This window comes from Diadema antillarum, unplaced genomic scaffold (assembly GCF_040938485.1).
Source record: "Diadema antillarum isolate AM-2024a unplaced genomic scaffold, OU_Dant_1.0 scf00000067, whole genome shotgun sequence".
Lineage (NCBI taxonomy): Eukaryota > Metazoa > Echinodermata > Echinoidea > Diadematoida > Diadematidae > Diadema > Diadema antillarum.
The window spans coordinates 828,333-848,243 of NW_027270956.1; the positions used below are offsets into that span (position 1 = coordinate 828,333).

Genomic DNA, 19,911 nt, shown 5'->3' on the forward strand with positions numbered 1-19,911 from the left:
ACAGATCTGGTTCGTTCTGTTTTCTTTGCCTATCCGCAGATATGGAGATATGGTTTTCTGTGTTGTACATGTATGCCATTGTGGTACTCTGGGCATTGTACTCCATGTGCTTTAGAGTAGCTGTTAGATCACTGAAACCTGCAATAAAAGGACTTTTTGATGTTTTGTTCAAGAGCATAATGTAGTTAGCAGTGCGCAGTTATTTTAATCTTTTTATTTTGAAACAAAGAAGTGAAAATATGGTTCACCTTACAAGGGTGTCATGTCCGTTACGCTAGTGTATAATACTAAGTATCAAATATTAGGCCACTAAGAAAAAAATAACCGTAGTATAAGATAGTAATATGTCCTATTTTGCTATGGTGGGTGGTAGTAACTGGAAATTTGTCACTAATTTTAGCTAGCTGGTGCAGGAGAGAATTTGTTTTATATTTCATTGTTTTGTAAATATATACAAAGACTAACCCCCCTAAAATGATATAAATACAAGAAATATTACATGATTGCAGTTATGATGTGTGTCCCTATGTTCTAACCTTACTATGCCAACAATTGAATATCTGCTATACCTTGTAATAAAAAAATTCTCTTAGCGTACAAAAAGTGGACAAAACTGTCATGTCTGTTACACTCGAAGTGTCATGTCCGTTACGCAATATTTTAAACTATTAAAAAAGAATGAACAGTAAAACTACTCTAAATTAGGACTTTATGAGTAAAGCATGACCTAAAGGTTTAATCAAGACCAAAACCAGCTGCATCTTATCCAAAAATTCACAGGAATTTTCATAATGGTAAGTAGATCAAAATGCCTTGTCCATTTAGTGTCATGTCCGTTACGCTCGCTAAAAATGCAATTTCTCAACAACCACTTGATAAATTTCCATGAAATTTTCTGTGTACATTACATATACTTAAATGTGTCTGATAAACTCAATTAGAATCTTTTGGAGACTCCCAATTTCACTGTGTGATGGTTTGAATCACAAAAAAGTGGTCTGAATGTCATGTCCGTTACGCTGGAATTGACCATATATCTTGTCTCACAGAATTCAGGAGCTGAAAGAAACCTTTTCAAGTGATCACCATGGCAACTGCAGGAGGACTCACAGAAGATCAGAAGCGACGTATGGAGGAGAATCGCAAGAGAGCCATGGAGAAGAGAGCAGCCAGGCTTGCACAGCAGCAATCAGGCAGTCAAAAGGGAAGGACCAGCACTAACATGGGTCCAGGAGCATCAACTTCTCAGACAAACTCTGGGCCCACTTCATTGCCCTCATCGAGTTCGACTATCAAATGGTCAACCGCTTACTCTTCCTCCTCCTCATCATCATCTTGGAAAAAAGATGATAATGGTACGGGTAAGACTAACAGTAACAAACTCTGGAGGCCATCCTGTATCGGTAACTCCTTTGCCAGTGACCTGGCGTCCAAAGATGCCGCCACCAATGCAATAAAGCCGTCTGATTCCAGTAGACCACCTCACACTCAGTCTGTCTCCACGGCAGCAAGTGCTCCAACTGCGAGAAACGTCGGACAGGCAGGGGTTCAGTCAAGTTCTGCATCCCAAAATGGCCTGGCATGTCCGTCAAATAGTGGAGGAAAACCATCTGGACAGAGGAGTATAACTCAGTTTTATTCCAGCACCAGCAGCAAAAGCGGGACTACAAAGTCAGTGGCTAATGGAGCAAATAGCAGGAACTCTGGATGGAATAAGGGTAGAGGTGGAAGTAATGTGAATCAGAGAGGCCAAGGAACAAACACTGTTGTAAAGCCAGGAGGTAAAGCAATATTGCATGAAATTTTTCCACTGTGTTTTTACTCCGAGATCATCAGTTTTATCTGTGTTGTTAAATGGATATTTTCATGTCGGGGTTTAGTTTAGATGTGTTCAATGGTAAGATGATAAGAACACAAAGAAAAGCCAGTAATCCCCAAAACCATTCCATGTGTAATAGACTTTGAGAAACTAGAGGAGAAAAAGAAAAAAAAAATGTCTTTAAAATCATAAACAAATTGAGTTCACTATAAGTGGCTCAGCACAAAATGCTAGATGTAAGAAAGTTTCCTTATTCACAATTTCACAGTTTAACCTTTAAGATTGGCCGATCTCCATTTCTTCGGCTAAGAATCACAAGGGCGTTAAGTTGCCTTGAACACTATGGGTTCAGTGGCAACTTAACGCTCTTGTGATTCTCAGCCAATGATTTTATTTCAACTTTTGTGAAAGGACTGTGTAAAGTCAAACCTGTAACTTGTAAAAAGGCATGTCAAATGAATTCTCTGCTCTGCAAAAAACATTTTAAGGCATCAATCCTATCAAGTCATCCAAACAGTTTTGGTAAACCAGACCAAAGTAATCTGCTGCAAGTTCTTTTTCCATCATGGACTGGGCACTTCGCATGTGATGTGCTCTTGTTATTTTTGTCCCAGCAGATGTCTATTTGGACAACTAGTAGTGTAATGCAATGTCTCTCTTTTCCATTTTAGGTCTGACATCAGGAACACCAGGTACATCAGGAACGTGTGTTCTAGTTTCGAGGTCAAGGTTCATGGTAGATATTGGCTACCATGCTAAACTGATTGAAATCTTCAAGTCATTGAGCAGCAAGAGCTATGGTGAGTTGTACTACCTTTCACAACTCATTTTGTCAGAAAGCACATAAATGGTTTGGTAGGCAGCAATCACTCTCTGTTGTTTGACATCCTCATGTAATGTAAAATATTAAATGCTCATACATGTAGCTTGATAGAGAAATTGAAATGGGTACAATGTAGATCCCTGTGTTATTCATGTCTGGAGGTCTTGGTTTAGACATGAATGTTTGTGTAAAATATTTAGTAGATATGATGATAATACTGTTCTGATCTCTTCTTCATCTGTGGTTCATCCTGTCTGTAGATGCAAACACGAAGAAGTGGTCCTTTTCCCTGGCAGAATATGAAGAGCTGAGTAAGTCTACTGGAATTACCAAAGCCAGTGTATTTTGTTACAGTAATGTTTTTTTTTATATGAATGTGACCACCATTTTTTGCATACCTCACTTTCCAATATCCTCAGAAATTTCAGCAACATTTGGCTTCAAAGTAGGATGGGTGAGTTATGAACTAAAATAATTTTTGCATTTAAACCTCAAGAATTGATGCCCTCCCCCCCCCCCCAAAAAAAATATATATATATATATTTCCTCTGATAATTTTTGTCAATTAACATTTAGCAGGTTAACAGTCAGCTACAGAGAGTATTTACACATCAGTGCTATGCAATGTGACATGATCATTGATCAGATGTGATGTATTTGTCTAACAAGACATCATTTTATAATGCTTTTAATGAAATTGTTTAATACCTTGCGCCATCTGTCCTTTCTGTGATGGTGTGCAAACAGGGGCTAATGTGTGTCTTCACATTTTCTTTTCTTGCTTGTTAAGATGCTAAATCTTTAGATTATTCACAGTTCAGAGTGTGCAAGTATCAAGGAGGATTGTTGGATGACTGCAAAAGTGGATATTTTCGCATGACTAATTTTTCGCGCTCGGAGGGGCAAGAAGAGTTTCGTATGTTTTTTTAATTCCACGGAATCAAGACATCAACTACTGAAACATACAGTGAGCAAAAATATTCACATGCTTTTATTTTCATGCTAGTTTCTGGTTGCGCAAAATGCGCGAAAATTTCCACTTTTACAGTATTCTCCCCTGGGTGAGTTCCTGTAAGAACTTGGCTACATGTTCTAAGTATTACACTGTAGTAACCTTAGCACTAAGCTCAATTCTTTTCAACAAGACAATCAATTTTACCTTTAAGCTCTCTCAATTTTTTTTATTTTTGTTCTTGTTTTTTTTTTTCAGTGGAAGCTGTCAAGGTGTTAAAGGGGGAGGTGGAGGTCAAACCACTGTCCACTTCAGTGTGCCTGGCATTCCGTAGCCAGCTGCGGGGTCAGACCACCAGCCTGGACGTGCCCGAAGCCAGTCTGGACTTGGTGGACCTGAAGCTGGTACAGGCCCTCATGCCGTTCCAGAGGAAAGGAGTAGAGTGAGTCCTGACAGCTACGGCATAAAACTGTAGAACCCCAAATTTTTTGTGAATTTTGCGTGGAGACAAGATTTGAGAAAGTAGAATGCAGGTGAAAGTGTTTGTCTTCACAATGCATAATGCCAGTGTCAATTCACAAAACTTTCATGCCGCAAAACGTTTGTTGACTCCAATTCATTCTTTGAATGTTTCTGGCTTACAGAAGATACCTGGTAGTCTTGCAATATTTTCTTTAGAACTCTCAAAAGCTAAATTGTCCCCATTGTAAAGACTGCTTGGCATATTAATCTATTATTCGTGTTGCTGAAGGGATCAAAGAATTTGAATGCACCTTTTTATTTCTGGTGCTTCTGCAGTGTTGCTGTTTGTTTGAATGAATATTGCTGATGGAATTGAGTACATAATATGTGGAGTTCAAGGAAACATGACTACCAAGTAGAAAGAGGAAGGGTTTGAACCTTGTGTAGTTAAGTTTGTGTGTTGCGTATTGAAAAGTACACTTGTCATACCAAAGCATATGCATGAACTGTACCTTAGTTCATGAAAAAGAAACTAGAAACTTCAGCTTGCCATCTTGTGTTACTTCAACTTGGCATTTTATAAAAGTCATAGGCTTGGGTATATTTTTGGGTAGAAATGCTTTTGTTTGTGCTTCTAGTACTTAATTTCATATAGCGGAATGCATTCCATTCCAAACTTCCATACTTTTCATGTTTTCAACATTGAGCAAGTAAGCTCAGCAGATATTGATTGAATTACAATGTACTACATTATTGATTTAGTGTTCGCTAACATTATGCGTACTATCGACTGATATTTAGTTTTTGTTCATGTATATTCATCAAGTGATGTAGTTGGAGAACTAATTGATGCGATTAGTCTTTGATACTTTATTCAACTCCAATTCAAGTACACAAGTGTCATTTAATTGTCTCATTACCATTGACAACTACATGTATACATGTTACATGCTTTCTCGATGAATGACATATAGATGGGTAGTCCTAAAATGGATAAAATCTTTATTTCCTCAGCTTTGCCATCCATCGGAATGGTCGTGCCCTCATCGCCGATGAGATGGGTCTGGGGAAGACGATTCAAGCCATCTGTGTGGCGTGCCACTACCGCACAGAATGGCCCACGCTGGTGGTTACTCCCTCATCTATGAGATACTCATGGGCAGAGGTGAGTTTCACACCTTATCCATTGTGATCAATAATAATGTCCTGAAGAATACAGAAACTGAATAGTGATAATACCTAATACTAGGCTTGACACTATAAACATTCTTTATTGGTGGCCCGTTTTATGCCACTAACATGTTTTAATATGAAATTTTTGTGGCCTGAAATAAAGGAAATATACATTTTCAGTTTGAATGTTAGCTTCTAGATCATGCCACCAAAGAGAGAGAGAAAAAAAAGCCTTTTTGGAAGTTTGCTGACCCGATCAATTTTTAGTGGCTCCAGACCACAGGGCCACCGCTAATGTTGAATTTTGCCAATTAGTTAATATATATGAGGAGCTCCAACTTACAATTATGCAGGTCATGTTGCAAAATGCAGCTTTTCTGCCGTGCAGCAAAGTAGAAAATCAGATCTTTTTTTAAAGTCCCCTGTGGAGGAGCCACATTAATTTAAGTCTGTCTGTCTTTCAGGGAAATTTTTACCATTTGAAAATCATAGACTGTTGTCATTTTAGCACACCCTGTGCTGAACACCTTCCCCAATACAGGGAGACAAAGTCACCAGGTTCACCAGTTTTGCCTTGTAAGCGGTTCCTCATAAACGTATTGACACAGAGACCAACTAAATACACAAATAGAAAATTGGGACCACTGAATTAAACTAGTTACATGTAGTAGTGGTACCTCACTGTAAGTGAGCTCGTTGTTGAAGAAATTTCAGTGTAGTCAGATTAAGTTTGTGTGTTGTTTTCCAGGCATTTCTCAAATGGATTCCTTCACTGGAGGAGCATGAAATCAACGTGGTCACCTCTGGGAAAGAGAATGTGGCATGCGGACTGGTCAACATCATCAGTTACGACATCATGTCCCGGCAGATGAAGGCGCTGCTGGCCAAACGCTTCAAAGTTGTCATTATGGTAGGTAGGGCAAATCGTGAAATCCACACAAATACTCACAAATAAAGTGCAATTTTGCACCATATGTAAATTGACACTGACATATAGGATAAAATCCAGATAAACAGAATGAGGGAAGTTGCATCAAACTTCAACATAGAATAAAGATATTATGGATTTTAAATTTTCAAGATGTTTTCATCAAATATGCACAATTTTGGGAGAGGCTATGATGTTATTGCCTCACAGCTCTTCCATTGTCATGTACACAGAGGATTATTAAATCATGTTTGCAGTTGATAATTTAGCATCTGCCATCCCCCTTTGCTCTTGTATTCATTGTGGCTATTTTTGTTGAAAACCTTGCCCATTCTGTGAGTCAGATTTTAGTCTATCAAGACCAGCTTGAAGAAGATGTTGAATTGAGGTTCACAATCTATTTTTTACTTGTGCAAAGTGTGTAATATTTACAAGGGGAACCAAAGTTTAGAGTTGCTTTTTTTCAAAGTTGTATAAAGCTAATCAAGTAAATAATGATGGATCAGAACAGACTTTCATTCTTTCAAGAGAAATTTTCAGAACGTATCAAATGTGGAAAAGAAGAAGACAGATTACTTCATTTATCAGCCATATTAGTAGAAAAAGACAAACCCTTTGAATATCATTGAGTTGGGGCCATGAGTGCAACTTTGTGGCAGCGATGTGCAACAAACTAATCATACTTAAAGGTATTATTTACAATTGGGAGCAGTGATTTAGAAATATTTCAAGATATCACATTTGATGCATGTGCGTAGGTCAGGTGTATCACAAAACATCCTACAATATAAAAATTTTCCAATAAAGCCTAAAGTATAAGGAGATATCACTATCTTTCTTAATAAACCATAACTGCAGACCGTCTAGTAACATTTTTATTTTGACTATTGTTCACATTTTGTATATTTAAGAATATAACATTGATTATACTGATTCAAATTTTTACATCGGCTGTTTCTATCCCTGACTCACATTTTAGAACTATTTTGAAGCACTAAAACTGGGTTTTCGTTTCATTTGCAAATGGCAAATTATGCCTTTAGATTTGTGCTGATCTTGTGTCTGTTCTCTTTCAGGATGAATCCCATTTTCTCAAGAATTACAAGACAGCAAGAACAAAAGCAGCTCTCCCTCTCCTCAAAGTAAGTTGAGTTTTATTTATAAATGTTGTCATGCTATGATAGAACTTATATAGAAGCTTTCCCTCTTTTGATTTCAATGTTTCATGAATTGGTATTTGTTATAGTTAGATAATATATGTATTTGTTTTATTATTTCTTTTGTTTTGTTATTCTTTCTATGTTTTCCTTTGTTGTTTGATATACTTCTGTAAAGTTATGATTAAAAAAAAATTGTGCCACAAATTATTTTTCCCAACCTCAATAACACTGGTTCCGTGCCCATTGATAGAATTGCAGAAGACCAAATACATGACACCTACATAATATTTATTCTGTTCTTCAATATCCAGAGAACATTTCTTGCAGATCTGAAAGTTATACACCAGGTTACTGATTGATACAAATGTCAGCCCATGATAGAATTCAGATGTATTTGAAGAGTGGCACTTGTTCTTTTATAAACAGCTGAAATATGTCCTCAAAGTGTTGGTAATACTTCTTTCATGAGCCATTGACTAAATGACAGTGAATTATTGCAGACATTGTAAGGTTGTAAATACAATACTGTATGAAACGGTATCCTGTGACAAACATAGTTCAGTCACTTGGCAAAGAAATATGAAATCTATTTTGTTCTCGTATGCCACTTGCTGAAAGAAATTCATCTCTGCTTTAATCTGAGCAGGCAGCTTACAGGGTTATCCTGCTTTCTGGTACCCCGGCCCTCTCTCGACCAGCTGAACTCTTCAACCAGGTCAACATCATCAACCCTAAACTCTTCCCCTCCTTCCACGAGTTTGCCGTCAGATACTGTGATGCCAAGCAGGTCAGAGCTAGTTTCCTTCTTTAATAGCACTCTGTTTACAGCTGGATGTGCATTTTACATGCGCCATAACCTCTTTGTGAGCCACATTCGCACGCCTGACTCAGTCAACAGTTTGCCAACTTGGCACATTCTGCTTGAATGCATGACCCCGCACAAACCGATATGGTCTGAATAGTATTATGCTGTATAGGTCATTTTTATATACTGTCTTCAAAGTAGATTGATATACTGGTAAATACTGTGTGTATATTGCAAAGGGCATACAAACTAACTTTGTTGTGATGCAAATGACCCCAGTTTTCTGCTGCTCTTCTTTCTTCTCATTATCAGCGCCTATGCTGTAAAATTTTCTTTGATTTTCATCCTGATATAACAAGATACCTGATGTAGTGAGGAAATTTCAGTAGTCTTAAGCAGCTTGTTATAATGTGGTTCCCTTGTACTATCACCTTCAATGAGTTCTGATACATAAAAACTGCAGGATCAACTATACCAGAATGGCTACTTCATTGTATTTCATTGTATGAGGTGATAATCTGCAACATCTGCCCCCCCCCCCCCCCATTATCTGACCGCACCCATTCTAGAATCACTGGGGTTGGGACTACTCCGGCTCCTCCAACCTCTCTGAGCTGCAGTTGCTCCTCGAGGAGAAGGTGATGGTGAGACGTCTCAAGAGGGATGTCCTCACCCAGCTCCCCTCCAAGATGAGGCAGGTGGTAAGTACCATGGGGTCATCATGCCCTCCCTCAAAATTAATCTCTTCTACATAAAAATTTGCGTGTAGAATTTGTTCTTCAAGCTTTGAGAGCAATTTTTGAAACCCTCCTTTGTGCTTTGTTTGCTGATTGCCACTGATGCAGGAGCACTTTCTTCAACAATTGGCATAGAAGTCTGAAAACTAATTGTCAGTGAATAGAGATTACCTAATCCCTGTAATCCTTATCGTGTCACCATGGCCTTCCTGATGGACTGAGGCACATGGCTACTCCTGAGTGGGCTTGCTAAATCTATTAGTAGTTCAAGTTTGTATGGAATACTGGGCACTGATGAAAAAGCTTGACGAATTAAACTAAATACCCGAACACATTAAGGGTTACTGACATCGTGTGTGCAATCTGTCCCCCTCCTCAATTATATTTTTTTTCCCTCTTGTTTGTAATTGTCGTAGCTGAGAATCATGATTTATGCTTCAATCTTTTTTATTGCTTGGTTTTGATGAAAGTTTTTCCTTCCTCGTCTAATTTCTCTCATGTTTGTGATATGTCCAATAAGATATGTTTGATTTGTGCTCTGAGGAATTTCTGTTTTCATGATTTTTTTTTGTTTTTTTTTAAATACTAATAGCATGTCTGTCCAGGTCATCATACCAATCTAGGATTGTTTCATGATCAAGAGTCCCAAGATCGGAGTTACGGCACATCATATTTGTAGCTAAGACAGAGCATTACTATGAGTCAGTTTGTTAGTTTGTTTTGGGGGATGTGTTTGGTTTTTATGTTTGACTCCTTAACTCTCTATAAGATATCATATTTCAGTATATCTACTGACCATTGTAGACCACATTAAAAAAAAAAAATGGTGTTAAGGTGATAGGATGTCCTTGAAGAGACCAATAATGTTACATATACAACATGCACTTTAGGTACCATGGAAAACCATTCTTCATGCAAGATACAGGGATATTGAGTTAGCAAGTGTTCGGCAGTATTTTAAATTAGGGCAAAGACTATATTGTACGTTTAAAGAAAGTGTGCTGGACATTAACCACTTTTTCTGTGTGTGCTGATGTAACAGGTAATGATGGACCCTGGTATCGTCAAGACGGGCAGTATGTCACTGAAGAGTGCAGCCAAGGAGATGGAGAAGAAGAAGAATGTAAGTACCATTAACTAGTTTTTGAAAGATGTGTATGTACAGTGTCTCTAAAGCCCATACATAGTGCACAAGAATAGGCTTAAAATCCCACAACTGTATGCCAAATTAATGAGATCTGCATCATCTCGTATCTATGATATTTAAACAGGGTAAACTTTTGTTCCTTGCAATGATAGTAGTATTATTCATGACATAGTAAAATATAATTTTGAGCCAATTAAATTCATGACATCTGAAACAATGACTGCCTCAATTTCATCTGCATCAAGCTTTGTTGAAATAGAAATCAGCAATTTTTGTGTGTACTAATACATATTGATATCAAAGCTAAGAGAAAAAAAAAAAGAAACTGGCAATTCCATTGTTGCAAGAGTTACTTCCTGCAATATATTTTGCTGTTCCATTAACAATGATGGAAGTAGGTCAGAAGTCATGCTGACTTTTTGCGTTATCATGTCTTCACTTTTTCATTCACCATATACCGGTATGCATATATATATATATATATATTTTTTTTTTTTCCAACAACAGAAATCTGACCAACATGGCGCACTACTGAAATACTTCAGTGAGACAGGTGTGGCTAAAATTCCTGCGCTCAGGTTGGTACAGCTGTCAGGTAGAGTTGTTTCAAGTCTACAAATCTTCCATCTTTGAAAAGATTTTTTCAGTACACGTGTACGAGCAAATTAGCAATAAATACTGTATCATTTTACATGTGAGGTTACTCTTGTAAGGAATGTCAGTGTGGTATGGACAGTCATACAATAGGCTGGCCAAGAATTTGTGTTCAAATTCTAAACACAGCAAATATACAAATTGACCACATTTCATATCTCTTTATTTCTATGTAACGATAGACTTCAGTGTATCAATTTTGACTAAAATCTGCATATAAAACCATGGCCTTCCACTAGACTTGTTCATGTATTAAATCTCTTACAATCCCTGCTTCTGTAATCTCTAAAACAAGGGTGTTTTCAATTTGGCATTTGTTTTTAATTCACAGTACACACGTAGGTATTTCATGGCAATGGATCAGATAAATAATGAAAGAGGCCTGTGGCTTTAAAAAAGAAAAAGAAATACTATGAAATTAAATTAGTAGCAGAAACCAAGGCAACATATTAAGAATCATTAAAAATGATTAGGATTTGCCTGAGAAGTTGCTATGACACATTTTTTTTTTGTGCTAGATAGAGGGGACTTACAGCATATTTGCAGTAAAAAGATGCTTTTTCTCACCCCCCATTAGGGAGTACATCATTGACCTGGCAGAGTGCGGACACAAATTCCTGGTCTTTGCTCACCACCAGGCTGTCCTGGATGCGATGACAGAAGCTCTACAGAAGAAAGTAAGTGTAGTGTTGCTACGACGACAGAATCTTCTGCGTCAAACGTGCCATTGAGATGCAAGACGTGAAGTTATTAGAGATGGTTAGAGGGTATGGTGCATACAACCCCTTGTTTCCTTCTGTCCTGATCTAGAATTGGAATGGTACAAGCCTCACAATTTGATTAAGTTCTGTAAATATGGCTGTCAGTCAGTTAGCACCTGATGTCTTCTCTCAATTTCAAAATGAAGATAAAGGCAGTCTGCCCTTTTAATTTGAAGTTATTCTCTAATAATGTGATTAATTTAGTGAAAGAAAAATCAAGTCATCAGACGTGACAAGCACAGAAGCGCTCTGGATCTTTCACCTTGTTTTTGTGTGCATGACTTTCCCCCTCATCAGAATATCAGGTACATCAGAATAGACGGGTCAACGACCTCACATCATCGGAAGGAGCTGGTGGACAAGTTTCAGACTAATGATTCCTACCAGGTAAGACTGGCATGGAAGATCTCTTATTTTCTCGTTGCCTTTTGCTTTTCTTCAGGACCATCCTTGTACTTCTTTTTTTTTGGGGGGGGGGGAGGAGGGGGGGTTGCAAATTTTAGAATGTTACAGGAGAAGATCAGAATTTTCTAGATGTTTCTCTTTTAATTCACAAGCAGAGACCTGTGTAAATTCTGCCCTCTTAAAATACAGGAGACTTCTGTCCCTGGCATATGCTTGTACAACTTCAGATGCATGTTCATATTTTGGAAGCCCACCCATGTGTGCATAAATATTTTTTGCGACATCAGAACAACCTCATGAATTGCAGCGAAACTTGATGCAAGTATTGACAACCATTCAGAGACTGCCAAGAATCTGGCTACATTACAGATATTGTATCCCTTGGAATACTGCTGCCTTTTCAATGTAATCTTTTTGATGTATTAACTTTATAGTAGATGTGATGACAGCCCTTTTGTAATTACCATTATAATACCAGTAGTTACTAAATGTAGGGAAAAAAGTGTATGTGAATAGGTATATTTGGGACCTAGCAAAAAGAAAAGCCACATGATTTCCAGCAAATTGTAGAGCACATTAGACCCTACTCATTGTCCCCGCCGAACGAGTTCGAGCAGGGGACTATGAAACGGGCTCCGTACGTGTGTGTGTCCGTGTGTGTGTCCATCCGTGTGTCCGTCCGTGTGTCCGTGTGTGCGTCAGTGTGTGATCAAAATCTTCAATTTGCTACTTCTCTGTCATTTATGAGCCAATTTTGATTCTGTTTGCTTTATATGATAGCACTATGTGGGAGTTTTGAAACTTCTACACAGAATTTCAGTTGTGACCTTTGACCTTGACCTTTGACCTATATTGTACATTTTGCTACAAAATGCTACTCCTTCGCCATTTCTAACCCGATTTCGATTCCGTTTGCTTTATGTGATGGCACTAGTTAAGGGCTTCAAAACTTCTACACAGAATTTTTACCTTTGACCTTGATTTTTGACCTGTATTGTACATTTTGCTACAAAATGCTACTCCTTCGCCATTTCTAACCCGATTTCGATTCCGTTTGCTTTATGTGATGGCACTAGGTGAGGGCTTCAAAAATTGTACACAGAATTTTGACCTTTGACTTCTTTGACCTTTGACCTTGATTTTTGACCTATATTGTACAATGGCTACAAAATGCTACTCCTTCGCCATTTCTAACCCGATTTCGATTCCGTTTGCTTTATGTGATGGCAGCAGGTGAGGGCTTCAAAACTTTCTACACAGAAGACCTTTGACTTTTTGACCTTTGACCTTGATTTGTGACCTGTATTGTACATTTTGCTACAAAATGCTACTTCCGGCAGGGACATATATTACGCACCGCATAATTTCTGCTTTTCCTTGTTTCTGATTGAGGTCCTTTCAGTAATCAAGCTTTTTAGATCACATTTATGGCCTTAATATCGTAACAATTGAAAGTTGAGGTAATGTGTAAATCTGTTTAGCAAGCAATGAATGACACATTGAGAATGATGTGGGCATATTATTTTTTGAATGACAGGTAGCAGTCCTCTCCATCACAGCTTGCAATGCTGGCATCACCCTTACATCGGCTTCAACCGTCCTCTTTGCTGAGCTCTTCTGGAATCCAGGAGTAAGTCAGATGTTATGCAGACCTTCTATACACTACAGTACACCACTTTTCTCTTTCCTTTTTTCTTCAAACTTATTGTGTATCACAGTTGACAACAGTATGACAAGATTTTTTCTTTAGAATCAACACAGGGAGGGAAAGAAAGTGCATTCTGCCAGACAGTACATGTACTGTCTTGCAAGTGTTTTTCAGTGTTCCTAATAGTTAGATACCTCAAGACACTATTTTGTGGTATTTCATTGCTTGAGATAAACTAAGGTACAAGAGATTTTACCCCTATTGTCCAGACTGGGGGGGGGGCCTCCGAGGCCCCCCCTCGATGTTCCGCGCGATGTATCGCAATCGCAAAAAGCTATCGCCACGACGTTTCATGACTTTTTTCTTTCGAGTCTCCCGCATCTTTTGACACCAAATTTGCGACGCCCGGGCGTGCGGTTCCGAAGTTACGCATAAATATGTACATGCATGTCAGACCAAAAATTGCTCAAAAACATTAATTCGTGTACAATTTCAATGCAAACTGTGCTTACAGGCAAATTTCATAAAACCATGATTATTTTGGTGTTTTATTGATTAAAATCAATGAATAACATATTTTCTTGTTCGGAGCGATGTCGCGGACAAATTTCATCGAAAAAACAATGAAAAACATAAAGTAAAAAAAACAGAGAAATACATAAGAAATTCAAAAAAAATATAAAATACTTAGGAATTTTTTCTGATATCACAAATTTTTTTAATGACATTTGCTAAGGACACTAAAAAGAATATTTACACAAAAAATATGCCTGTTTTGAGGGGTATTTTGTGATTTATACCAAATAGTCTGATTTTATGCATCATCATGCATAAATTAGCATAATTTAGCATAAATGATGATTTTTTTTTGAAAAAATAACTTCATGGTATTTTAGATTACATCATAGGCAATGTGTGTGCCAATTTTCGTCGCGATCGCGCAGTCGACGGTCGAGATCTGGAGGGGGGGCCTGGGAGGCCCCCTCCCCCGCTCTATCAACTACCTAAATAGCCTGGCCTAGTTAAGGTTAAGCACAATACTAAAAGAGATCAGCAAAACAAAGGGGAAAATTAGATTCCTGCATGGACTGTGGATATGACATAGTTTTACTTTGAACACTATCTACTTCTGATCAACTTCTGTTATCCAGATATTGGTTCAAGCAGAGGACAGAGTTCACCGCATCGGTCAGCAGGACTCGGTCACTGTCCGGTACCTCATCGCCAAGGGCACAGCTGATGACTACATATGGTCAGTGAGCAAGTTAAAGTATTCTCATCAGGACTGTATGTATAACATATGATGGACTGTTGACCCTTCATGTGCCCAGACACTGAGCTTAACTTGCCCAGCTTTTACATCATCATTCACTTTATCCAGCCACCCTTTTGCCTTATAATAGTAATAATAAAGTACACTTATAATGCGCCGTATCTATCATTACTGATACTCTCGGCACACGAGAGCCTGTAAGATTCAACACATGCTGTGTACACAATTAAATAGCTAATGCTTATAGTACAGCCCTTCAAATCCAATCCATATCCAATATTTCATAAAAAGTAACCAAAACTACAATTACATTGTAAACAAATACAATTTAACTAGAGTCTTAAAATAAGAGTATGAAGTTTACTGATTGATGTTGAGTGGGAGAGTGTTCCATAGATCAGGTCCAATGTATGAGAAAGATCGTGCCCCCCAACTGTGATGTACGCGTGAAATGTGAAGCAAACTAGAGGTTGAGGATGTAGTTGCCTTGTTGTAGAGTTTGCCAGCCCATTCAGGCAGACAGTGTGCCTCAGTTCAATAGGAAGAAGGCCATGTGGTAAGGTAGAGATTAGTGGGATGAAATAATCTCTTTACAATAAGAAGGCTGTGGTGATACAGTAGGGATTAGAGGGATGAGATAATCTCTATTCATTGGCAATTAGTCTTCAGACAACTTAACTCTTTATGTGCCATGGTGGAAACCCCCTGTGTGCCACATTATTCTGAGACAGGAAGGTAGTCATGCTCTGAGAAAGAATTCTGTTTTTCCAATTTTTATAACTCCTACAAATTTCTGTTAAGACGGGCATACTAGTAGGCAAAGTTAAAGAGGAATGCCAAGCTTTGTTTCGATATAAATTGTATGACGAATCTATTTTCAATTTATCTTGTGAATGACAAGTTGCTACATTACTGTAAAGGCATGACTTTTGCCCATAAAACCGTGACAAAAACTTAGAATGTGCGAGCAAATCTAGTTGGGAAGGCCGCTTGATAGTCAATCGCCACATAGAATGCAAGCCGTATATGAGAGGAACAAAAGCACGAGAGATGCTTTCATTGTTCCGCGGGATTAGCATTGATTAGTGATTTATCGATCGGTTTTGGCGGCTTTGTTTGTTGAGCAGAATATGCGAAGTTGGCACGCCGTCGACTGAGTCGGACGTGCGAACGTGGCACATAAAGAGTTAAATAAGGTCAGTGGTGTGTGGCTACAGTGAAATGTAGATACAGTAAAAGTAATTAATACAGCATAGAGTACAGAAGGGATGACATCAAAGTCTTTTATTGTAGCTTAGTGCTGGTTCCAAACAAAATATCCTTGCACAAGGCTTCAGGCAGTGGGTTAGAACTGGGTAATGAGTGTGGTTAGCAACCATTGTGTTCACAGACATTTGGGCAGTGTGAGGTTGTTAGAATTGGTCTCCATGGCAATGAATGGCTATTACATCACACTTTGGAATTCTATGCCTTGCAGGGTCTGTGTTTCTTTCTTTTTTTTTCCAGGCCTCTGGTTCAGAAGAAATTATCGACACTCAGCAAGGCTGGTCTGTCAAGGGATGACTTCAAGGAAGCTGACACCACAGAATTCAAGGTGTGTTTCCCAGCAAGCACTCATTTTCACTAGCTTGACTAATGAATATGAAACCTCTTCAGAGTACTAACTACAGTGTATTCCATCTAACCTGTCACAGTACATTGGATATAAAATAATTTTGTGGGTGGTACAATTCAAGTTTTTATGCCTCCGCAACGAAGTGGCCGGAGGCATTATGTTTTCGGGTCATCCGTCCGTCCGTCCGTCCGTCCGTCCGTCCGTCCGTCCGTACGTCCGTACGTCCGTACGTCCGTCCGTCCGTCCGTCCCGTTTTGTTTTTGTCGATATCTCAAGAACCGTGTGGTGGTTTTACATCAAACTTGGTATGAGGGTATATCCTTGGGGGATAATACTTTGTGTGGATTTTAGGGTCACAGGGTCAAAGGTCAAAGGTCACAGCTTATTTTGTGAAAAAAAATTTGAAATTTCATGTTTTTCTCCATATCTCGCAAATGGTTCAAGGTATCTTCATGGAACTTAGTATATATGCTTGTACCGATGGGCAGTGATTATCTAGGGAAGTTGGGGGTCATGGGTCAAAGGTCAGGGGGGTCAAAGGTCAAGGTCAACTCCTCAAAATATCACTACTTTCCTTAAAATGCAATATGCCTGAAGGTTTTTTTTTTTTAAACTTGATGTATGGCATGTATTACCCAATATATATTTTTGGGGAAGTTTCTTGCCAAAAGGTCAAAGGTCAAAAGGTAAAAGGTCAAGTGAAAGTGCTAAATTGCACTTTTTCCTCCATATCTCGAAAGTAACTCAAGGTATCATCATGAAACTTACATATTTATGCATGTTCAACCTAACAGTGATTCCCTTTGGAACTGTGAGGTCAAAGGTCAAAGGCGAGGTTTAGATAATGCTATTTTCCCATTTGATACTGAAATTATACTTTTTCTCAATACCTTGAAAATTACTCAATGCATAAACTTATAAAAGGGTCAAAAGTCAAGTAAAAATCATCAGTTCCCCAAATACCTGCACTCTGACATTTTAATCATTCATCCAATTGAACCTAGTTCTAGGAAAGTGAACATTCAGCACATTTGTGTCAAACCTGTCATTTTAATATTTTGCCAATTGTGTGAAACTGTCATCACACATTGTCAAGACATTGAACTATAGACCTATTAGGAGAACCATGCATTATGGCGGAGGCATATCAGTAGCCGTAGCGATATATCTAGTTTGTGTATGCATTGACTTCTTATGAACAAATGAAGAGCAAACAAAATCATATTCCACTGTACAAGAATTTTTATGCCTCCGCAACGAAGTGGCCGGAGGCATTATGTTTTCGGGTCGTCCGTCCGTCCGTACGTCCGTACGTCCGTACGTCCGTCCGTACGTCCGTCCGTCCCGTTTTGTTTTTGTCGATATCTCAAGAACCGTGTGGTGGTTTTACATTAAACTTGGTATGAGGGTATATCCTTGGGGGATGATACTTTGTGTGGATTATAGGGTCACAGGGTCAAAGGTCAAAGGTCACAGGTTATTTTGTGAAAAAAAAATTGAAATTTCATGTTTTTCTCCATATCTCGCAAATGGTTCAAGGTATCTTCATGGAACTTAGTATATATGCTTGTACCGATGGGCAGTGATTATCTAGGGAAGTTGGGGGTCATGGGTCAAAGGTCAGGGGGTCAAAGGTCAAGGTCAACTCCTCAAAATATCACTACTTTCCTTAAAATGCAATATATGCCTGAAGTTTTTTTTTTTTTAAACTTGATGTATGGCATGTATTACCCAATATATATTTTTGGGGAAGTTTCTTGCCAAAAGGTCAAAGGTCAAAAGGTAAAAGGTCAAGTGAAAGTGCTAAATTGCACTTTTTCCTCCATATCTCGAAAGTAACTCAAGGTATCATCATGAAACTTACATATTTATGCATGTTCAACCTAACAGTGATTCTCTTTGGAACTGTGAGGTCAAAGGTCAAAGGCCAGGTTTAGATAATGCTATTTTCCCATTTGATACTGAAATTATACTTTTTCTCAATACCTTGAAAATTACTCAATGCATAAACTTATAAAAGGGTCAAAAGTCAAGTAAAAATCATCAGTTCCCCAAATACCTGCACTCTGACATTTTAATCATTCATCCAATTGAACCTAGTTCTAGGAAAGTGAACATTCAGCACATTTGTGTCAAACCTGTCATTTTAATATTTTGCCAATTGTGTGAAACTGTCATCACACATTGTCAAGACATTGTACTATAGACCTATTAGGAGAACCATGCATTATGGCGGAGGCATATCAGTAGCCGTAGCGATATATCTAGTTCAACATTCATTGCTGTAAAACAGCCAAAGTTTTTGATAATACAGTACTGTTGATCCTCATTACAGCCAAACTCCTTGCTATATGTGAAATCACTCTGTTATATCAAAATCTTGTTTATATCAGGGGTTCAAACACCAAAAGACACAAAGAAACCTTGAATTTTGGAGCAAGAAGAGTTATTTTGTCACAGTGGGGGTAAATTGTATTAGTGCCATTTACAATGAGTTCAATGTGTCACTGGTTTGGTGCCTTTTATCAGAGTGTTTCTTAAAGGCAAAATTGATGTTTGTGTTGATATCCACTGTGTTATCTATTGTCAAATGTATATGGTGCTACCTAAACTTCAGTGCAACTACATTCCTTGTTGTCACAAAACATTCTGAGAAAACCACCTCACATATTTGAACAGAATTTACTGTTTATGGCCTGATGATCAAGTTCGTCATAGTTAATCATTTAATTTCCAAATCTGCTATGATTTATTTTTCTATAATGCCACAAGCCCCAAGGAGTTCAATGTAATAAGACTCTGTCTCGTGGCCATCAGTAATCCCCAATATTCTGATTCTTGCTTAAATGTCATGCAATAATTTCATCAGTGTAGCAGGAGGATATTAATGTTACTTGCCCTTGTTTGACATTGATACCTTTCGCCTCTCAGATGAACAATCTGAGTATCTGTAGAACACTATAAAACCAGAAATGTCATGTGCATGAAACTTTTGCAGATTTTGCAAGGAGCCAAGATTTACGATCGTAAAATGCACGCGAAAGTTTTGTCTACACAATGCATTAAATGCCAGTCGCCAATTCACGAAAGTTCCATGCTGTGAAAAAGGTTGCCAGCTTCAATTTGCAAAGCCTTCATGCCAGGAATGTTTGTGGATTTACATTAGATATGAAGGAAAGGTTGTTTATTCCAAGGCGTATTTGCGTTCACACTTTTGCAAATTTCTATACACAGGATCCCAGACAGCGAAGCATCCTGTCCTTCTTTGAGCAATCATTCTTTGAAGATGATGAGTTGTCGCAGGAGGAACTCGACATCCTTGACGCGGCTGAGTCAACGGGTTGTGGCAGCGTCGCGGCAAGCAACTCTTCAAGTGAAGCAGGCAAGGCCGAGACGACAAAATGTAGCACCGCCACCACTAACCACTCGGCAACCACAGTTGGCAAACCAGTGCAACCCTCCTCTGCTAACATGAGCCTCTTCAACTCATATAGCAGTACAAATGCAGCATCTTTTGCACCACCCGTGAAAAAAGCAAGGATGACGTAA

At 38.4% G+C, this 19,911-nt stretch overlaps 1 protein-coding gene across 1 annotated transcript; it reads left to right on the forward strand.

The window, feature by feature from the left end:
* Window positions 1-1,411: 1,411 nt before the first annotated feature.
* On the forward strand, window positions 1,412-19,911 carry LOC139716595 (SWI/SNF-related matrix-associated actin-dependent regulator of chromatin subfamily A-like protein 1; the record flags this gene model as incomplete). Its single annotated transcript, XM_071628123.1, has 17 exons — window positions 1,412-1,781; window positions 2,491-2,619; window positions 2,903-2,953; window positions 3,853-4,036; window positions 5,071-5,221; window positions 5,978-6,139; window positions 7,234-7,299; window positions 7,964-8,104; window positions 8,692-8,823; window positions 9,902-9,982; window positions 10,514-10,584; window positions 11,238-11,337; window positions 11,719-11,808; window positions 13,364-13,456; window positions 14,626-14,726; window positions 16,254-16,341; window positions 19,597-19,911. Coding segments are annotated over 17 exons (2,325 nt in total), but the record flags the coding sequence as incomplete, so codon positions are not given.